Below are 7,722 nucleotides of genomic sequence, written 5' to 3'. Positions count from 1 at the left end.
GGTGTGCTTGGGGTGGGTGGGGACAGGTAGCAGCGCTAGGAAGGGGACTATGGGGGGGCTATGGGGAGATTTTTGGAGTGGAGTAGCCGAGCCTGTAGCCCTCTCCCAGCATCCCCATGTACCCCACCAAAACCCAACCCGAGTCCAGAGCCCCTGCCCAGAAGAGGTCAACACATTCCCTGGCCCCAAGCCTGCAGCGGACAGCCTGCCCTCACCCTGTACATAAATCCAGGGAGTATGTACCCCCATGCCTTCCCCTGAGGGTATGCGCAGCAGTGGGGAGCCGCCCTCCTTCCCCAGCCCCCTGTGCCCCTTGAACGAGCCCCCCACAGCTCCATCCCCTACCCTATTCCCTCCCTCACCATGGGGGCCTCAATCTGCTGTATCCTCCCTCTCCTATCCCCCACAGACTTACCAGCCATATGCTGCTCTCCAAGCTGCTGGGCTGCATTCCTGGCTGTGTGCATGCTGCAGCTGGGTGCACGTGTGCAGCATTTATCGGTGACATTATCGGCTACGCTGGCCAAAAAAAGCCAATTGCCAATTATGGCAATTTTCCTTTTATCGGTGCTGATCTGATATGTACCAGTGTATTGGTGCACCTCTACTGAAATGGCAACTTTCTATATGCAGCTTTACATCTTATAACCTTATCAGTTCTTGCAGGACTTTAGAGGATGCTGTTAAGCTTGACTTGAGCAAGAAGCAAGGTGATGGCTAGAATAATCAAACTTCTAAGTTGCTACAGTTGGACAACAGTTAAGAGTAAAATTTCACAAACAATGAAAACTTACCACCTTCAGTTTTTTGACAAGAAGTCTTGAGGGGCTGTGTGTGCTGTTGATAGGCAGAGTTCCTGTTTCTGCTTTCAAGAGGAGCTATGATAGCCCAGTTAAAATACTGGCATCTTTCCCAGAATTTATCTACTTGAAATATTTGACAACTCAGTTAAGGATGCATTCTTTTACTTATGAAACTATTAAAGTTTAAAATATTTATGTACCAATATAAATAATGAAAAAAACAAGGTGATCTTCCTGCATGAATTGCATCATGACTTACCAGGATTAGTCACTAATAAACCTGAATAGATGCTTTCAGGAGCAGTAAGCTGTATTCACTAGTTCTAAGCCAGTGATAATACCTATTTGATTCAAAGTAAAGCTAATGTGCTTTTGGCCAGAGTAGCATGTTTTTAAGTACAGGAAGTGCAGTATTTCTCCAGGAGAGTGCTTCCTATCTAGCAGACATCAGTCTTGGGGAATAAATAAGTCTTTCTTGCCCCAAAACTATATTAGTCATGAAGAATGATCTTGCATTTTCAGGGATCCTCCAGGAATTTAAGGGAAGAGGAGGTGCTTTTCTTCCCAGTTAGAAGAAGAAGAAAAATCCTTCCAAACAGGCATCTAATACTGGTGTCTATAGAAGCTTCCTAACTTTTTTTTCCTTCCTTGTAGCTGGCTTAGGTGAATTCAGAATTCGAGACTTAAATGATGAAATTAACAAGCTGCTAAGAGAAAAGGGACACTGGGAGGTCAGGATAAAGGAGTTGGGAGGTCCTGATTATGCTGTAAGTACAAAAGAATAAATCATGTTGACAAACAGAGCAGCAGTTAACTGAGTCACTAGTAAAGTGATAGCTCTTCATCTCAAAATAAGAAAGCTTAATCTAATGAATGCTGGACTAGTGCTTTTTAGTGCATATAAAAGAGATGAATTAATACATTTGATTATATTTTTTAGTGATTAGAATGTCAATAGTTGAATCTTATTCAGCCCTCTAGAACAGGTTGAATCGTATGTTAGAACAAATATTTATGTCTTGTTTTTTCTATCCTGACCAGGGTCAGAAAATGACTCCTTAATTTGCTAAGGGCTTTAGAAGATAAAATTAAGTATTTTTCTGTTGACCATCCTTTCAGACTTTGAAAATTTATCTGCCCCTCTGTGGTTCCTCTCTTCTGCACCCCTTTAGTCTATGAAAGGTTTTACTCAAGTACTTTGTTCTCTGCTCATTGTGGAAAATACAAAACACAAGCATTTGATATTTTTAGTTGCTCTGAGCCAAAATATGTTGGATGCTGAAATTTCTATTGTATATTTTTATCAGGTACTTACTAATTCCATTTTTAATACTTGATCTGTGTTGGGTTCCACATAGTGACCCTGTGTATAGTAGGGGTGCTCAGCCCTTAGCCTGCAGGCCAAATCTGTCTCATGGAGCCATGACATCTGGTCCACAGGGATTCCCACAACTTGGAAAACTTGGCAGTGGGCAATGATGGAAGCTCCATGCAGCTGGTTCCAGCCTCGCCTGGGGCATTGTGCATCTAGCAGGATCAGGGATGGGCCCACCTCCCACATGTGTACAGATTTGAGGCTATCCTGCTTCCCCTTCCCAGGCTAGATGGATTGGGCTGTGCAACCCCTTGCAGGTCAATCGGACCCATTGACCATTTCTGGCCCATAGAGGGATCTGGCCCATGGGGTGAAAAGGTTGGGCACCACTGGCTTATAATATAGTATTTTAATCCAGTTTTTGTCCCAAAACCATGATGTTCAGTATGAAGAGATGACAAGGTGTATCTGCTATGGGACTTAATACTACATGACTGTCACATGACTGATTGATACTCAGTGGGTGCATCTACACAAGATGCTACATCACCATAGCAATAAGCTACAGTGACATAGTGTTGGCATCACAGTTCGTGCTGGCCAATGCTACTGCGCATTAGCAACGAAGTAAGTAGCTTGTTGTTACTGCGCAGTACGGTTGGAAATGGCCCGTGCACTGCTGGGACTGCACAGTAATGGCAGTTACTGCACAGTCAGGCGCACGTGTTGATGTGCCCAGCAAGAAGGACAGTAGTAATACAAAGGCATGCGTGATGTTAGTGGCAGTTATGTGCTGAAATATTTGATATAGCTAGAACACAGATTTTTTTTCTCCCACCCCACTATCCTAGAGAATGAAAAATACCAATAAGCATAGGGGGAGAACTGTGAAGGTGACCAGGAGCAACGAATCTTGGGGATTTTTTATTTTTATTTATTTATTTATTTATTTATTTTTCATTTATTCTTTAAGAGAGTTGGTCCAAAAATGCTAGATCATGAAGGAAAAGAAGTTCCAGGAAACAGAGGTTACAAATATTTTGGAGCTGCTAAAGACTTACCAGGTGTCAGAGAACTCTTTGAAAAGGAACGTAAGTAACTTGAGAAGTTTAGAGAATCATTTAAGTATGTTGAAAGCATTTTTTTTTCATTTTGTTTATTTTTCTTGCTAGTGCTTCAGGCTTGTATTATCCTAACTGGTAACTCCTAAGAGTAACTTTATGCAGCATCTCATGTCATGTGACATGTATCTGCTGAAATTGAAGTGAAGCGTCTATGTTAAGCTAGAGACCAGTCAACTTAAACACTTATCAAAGCAAAATTTAAATTTTGTTATTCATTAATGTTTCCTTGACTAAAGAAAAACAACATTTATTTACATGCATAGCTAGAATAGCCTCCTGACTGGGGCTAGATAAATTCAGAGGAAAACAAGTTAACTCTGCCTTTCCATGGTCCAAAAGAGAAAAATTATTTAAAAAAAAAAAAAGTTTCAGTCTATTTTATATGTGCTTCTCGCTATAAACAATTGCCATTTCCCATTGTAGAATTAAGTTTGACCCTAACATTATAAAATAGTAATTAACAATCCATTTTAATCTTAGTGAGAACTAGTTTAATTGTATATATTGCTATCCAGTTAACTGTTCAGTGATCTTTATATCCTTGACTGTTGAAGCAGCAGGTAGTTGAGGGATGTTGCTGTGCTTTTAAGACCTTTTGACCCCAGACTGGCCTTAGCTAGTCTATTGTGTAAGTTTTACATAAGTCAGGAGGTAGTTGGGCTTAAAAGCTGAAATATAGAACCACCCCAGAGCCTCCTTACCCTGAATCCCTCAGAAGTATTACTCCTAAGCTATGGGAAGGACCTCTGTCTATTCGGAGATATTGTTAGCCCCCCCTGAAATCCTTGAGAGAGAATTACTTTTATAAGAGCACTTATGATGGCATATAGCTGGCATCAGTTTAAAATAAAGTGCTAGAAAGGGGGAAGTTGGTGCAAGTGTGAGGTGGTGAGAGTGGTGGCTAGAGAATAGGCAGGCACTTTGAATGTAGCCTCGAGAAGAATGTAAAGAGTTCTTTGACTACTAGTGATAGTTGTTTGTCTGTTTTGGTTAATTTGATCTGCTTTGATGGACTAGTACTGTGGGGCTGATTTATGGTTCACATGTGCATGACCAGCTATTAAGATTTGGAGCATCATTTTCTTTTGGATGACTGAGTAATGTTCTTTCAGCTCTCCCTCCTCCAAGGAAGACTCGAGCTGAGCTTATGAAAGCAATTGATGCAGAATATTATGGCTACAGGGATGAAGATGATGGTGTCTTGGAGCCACTAGAACAGGAACATGAAAAGGAAGGTATGAGAGATCACTTGATGTACATTATAAAGCAGCAGTTTTTAGCTTTAAGGCTTGCTGGTGTTTGTCTGGTTTCACATAGGTTCTGGTAATCTGACTTGGAAAGAAGTAATTCTGGATTACTGCCTTGTTGGCAACACTGACATGTTGGCAATGGAAATCTTTGCTGCAGATGGAAGAACTGTGTAAGCAGTTTTTGAGATTTTGATAACTTTCTTTGAAATGCTTACAATTATCACCTGTGGTACACTCTCGGGTAGGTTTTTGTCCTATTTAACCGTTATGTTTCATGTGAAGAGCGAGTAAAGGAGGCTGTCATCTTTCTGTCCCTTCAGAATGAGATTCCACCAAAATAGAATCTTTTTCAGCTAGCTGTGACTTATTTTATTTTTTAACTAGAAAACAAAATCCTTGGAAATTTAGTTTCCTTTCATTTGAGGAGGAGAATCGTTCACTCTTTCCTTCTCTTAAACATGTGGTGTCTTTTTTGTGTAGTAGAACAAACAGTTGTCTAAAATGTAATACTGGAGCTTAGTATGCAAGTAGTGAAGTTGGATTGTGCAAGGGGATAGGACACACAGGACTAGGAACAGACTGTCATACTGTGAACTGTTCCAGGCACTCAAGCACACTTTGGGCAAGTTAGCTTTGTACCTTGGTTTCCAAGTAGTCAACAATAGGGGTGCTGGACAACTGCTTTTCTGAGAGACTTGAGATACTGAAAAGAGCTGTTAGTCCTGCATACTCATATTACTATTTTTGTTTAAGGAAACAATTTTTCTGAATCTGACCTAAAAGTAACCTCTGGGAGTGTACTTGGATAGGACTGGTAAATTACTTTTGATCCAGAATGGTGCACAGAGTAGAAACAACTTGTCTTCCCTATCAGCTGACTCCAGTTAAACTAAGTACTTCAAGCTCTCAACTGTGTCTAGTCACAAGGATGGGGTGAAATTAATAATGTATTGCTTTCATAATATTTGCATTTAAAACACGAAAAAGGAAATAACTAAGCTATTGTAATTTTTTTTCTTTTGAAAATCTATCATTGGTAATGAAATGCTGCTTTTCAGCAAGGTTCTCTGCACTAGGATTTTGGTATTATAGGAGGGGGAATTAGGCTGACTTGAATTTGTTCAACTACAGTAAAAGCCTGGGACTCTCCTCTCAAATTTCTGTGAACCTGGGGTTAGTATAATTCAGCTTCCTCTTGTCTGCTGGGAAGAATGTGGGGAGTCTGTAAGTCGGTAACAATAAAGCTAGTCAATTTGAGTGGGGTATAGCAATATTTGGAATGGTGGTATTAGCAAGATGCTGGGCACAGACAGCAGAAGATGGCAGCTTGCAATGGAATCAAAAAAGGCTGAGCAGAAGCACTTTGCAGGAAGGGGGCTGGACTTTTCCCATTGCTCTCTCGACAAACATGAGAGCTAGGTACCTGTTGAAACAGGAAGAGGTGAAATGTTAGGCAGATGGCCTTGTAATCAGTCTGGGCTCTGTGGTGAGGTACCACCTTCCCATCTGGCTGTTGTTCTACCAAAACCTGGTCTCTATTTCCCTATCTTCAGGAGTTTCAGTAACTCAACCAGCACCCTCTCTGCATGAGACTTTTGGGCTAGTTTTGTTAACATAAAGGATTCAAGTTCTGGGATGCTGTTGTCTTAACCTTAGAATTTGTACTTCCAAGCTTACTGCAAAACCATATATTGGTGGTTCAGGGATATGTAGTCACATGAGGAAGGCTTTTTTACTGGGTGGTTAAATAATTCATTACTCAAGATTTGGCCAGCTCAGAAAGGTCTTGATTAGACTTTTTAACCTTTTGTGTGCGCCTTAAAAGACTCTATAAGAACCTAGAATTGTTGGGTTTGGAACTTCAAATATATTAAGGAGAAATGTGAAAGAAGAACTGTCCCAAAACAAAAGGATTTATTTTTTTTTTTTCTATTGCATCTTTAATAGGGCAAAAAAGATTACATGCCTTATTTTCTTGTAAGGGAATTTCAGAGGTCTCCTATTGTATTTTGTGTGACAGTCTCCTAGACTTGTTCATGGGAGATTGAGTTGACATATTCTAAAATACTTTATTTCACAGCTTTCCACACTAGCAGCACTTCTTTTACCAGTTGCCTCACCATCCCACATCAAAAAAATATGCCGGTGGTCATTAGAGTTGCTGTCTTAAATGAATAAAAGAGGCTAATAAATCCCCACTTGCTCTCAAAGATAAAGAATTTCTGGTTTCTGACTTGCAATTCTTACCACAGCACAGGGAAGCTATGGTGCATGCAAGGGACTTTTCAGAAACTTTGTTGTCTTTTGCTATAAGACTGATTACCCTTGCTCAGTTAAGAAGGGCTATGACACCGAATCCGCTAATAGTCATTGACAGGGCCATCCTGGGGGTGGGGGTGGATTGGGGCAACTGCCCTGGGCCCCGTGCTTTGGGGGGCACGGCGGAGCAGTTGCTCCGCAGCCAGCTGCTCGCTGCCCCCTGTCCTTCTCTGGTGGCGGCAGCTTCTTCAGGTCTGGGATTGGAGTGGGGGCGGAGCCCTGCATGGGCTGATTTGCCCCAGGCCCTGCACCCTTCTCTTGCTGTCTTTGATCATTGCAGGCTTGTTTGAGATTTAGGTGTGGACTCTTAACTTCAAGTCTGAAATACTGGGTGAAAGAAAGCTTAGCAATAGTTGCATTATCTTATACTAGGGTTAATGAAGGTTGTAAACATTTTTAGGTGCCTTTGCCCCAGGTGCAATGACACATCAACACTTCTGAGCATTTTAAGTCTTACAGTTAGTTCTAGTTAACTTGAATCACTTGGTATGGGCTGTAAAGTAGGAAGCAATGATGCAAAGAGGCAAGGAGTATATGGCTAACCATACAGTGGTTGCTCAGGTTAAAAAGCTGTATTCAGCAGGTCTTTATTACCAGAAACCCGTCTTCCCGTGTCCGTTTACACTACAAATACCTCTGTAGCATGGGAACTGTTTAGAGCAATGGTCCCTTGACATGGCCACAGCAGAGCTCTAGAGTGTAATCTAACTATATTCTCTATAGAGGTGTACCAATACATCAGTCCATATTGCATCGGTGCTGATAAATGCCGCTTGAATGCACGCAGCCAGGAATGCAGCCTGGCAACTTGAGGAGCAGCATCTGGCCAGTAAGTGTGCAGGGGAGGCAGATAGAGGCCCCTGTGGTAAGGGTGGGGCTGCGGTAGGGGAAGGGGCAGCGGCAGACGCTGC

At 41.7% G+C, this 7,722-nt stretch overlaps 1 protein-coding gene across 4 annotated transcripts in view; it reads left to right on the top strand.

The window, feature by feature from the left end:
- Positions 1 to 7,722, top strand: part of ISY1 (ISY1 splicing factor homolog) — a 19,788-nt gene that overhangs the window by 6,197 nt on the left and 5,869 nt on the right. For 2 of the 4 annotated variants that reach the window (XM_025204530.1, XM_006023891.3), the window contains 3 exons: positions 1,458 to 1,570; positions 3,092 to 3,209; positions 4,355 to 4,477. In XM_025204530.1, the coding sequence (XP_025060315.1) occupies positions 1,458 to 1,570; positions 3,092 to 3,209; positions 4,355 to 4,477 (354 nt within the window). The remainder of the gene's footprint in view (positions 1 to 1,457; positions 1,571 to 3,091; positions 3,210 to 4,354; positions 4,478 to 7,722) is intronic. The other 2 variants (XM_025204529.1, XM_025204531.1) reach the window with 1 other exon arrangement.

The sequence above is a fragment of the Alligator sinensis genome, unplaced genomic scaffold, assembly GCF_000455745.1.
Source record: "Alligator sinensis unplaced genomic scaffold, ASM45574v1 scaffold81_3, whole genome shotgun sequence".
NCBI classification, from domain to species: domain Eukaryota; kingdom Metazoa; phylum Chordata; order Crocodylia; family Alligatoridae; genus Alligator; species Alligator sinensis.
Note: the sequence above shows the minus strand (reverse complement) of the source record. Positions and strands in the feature narration are given on the sequence as shown.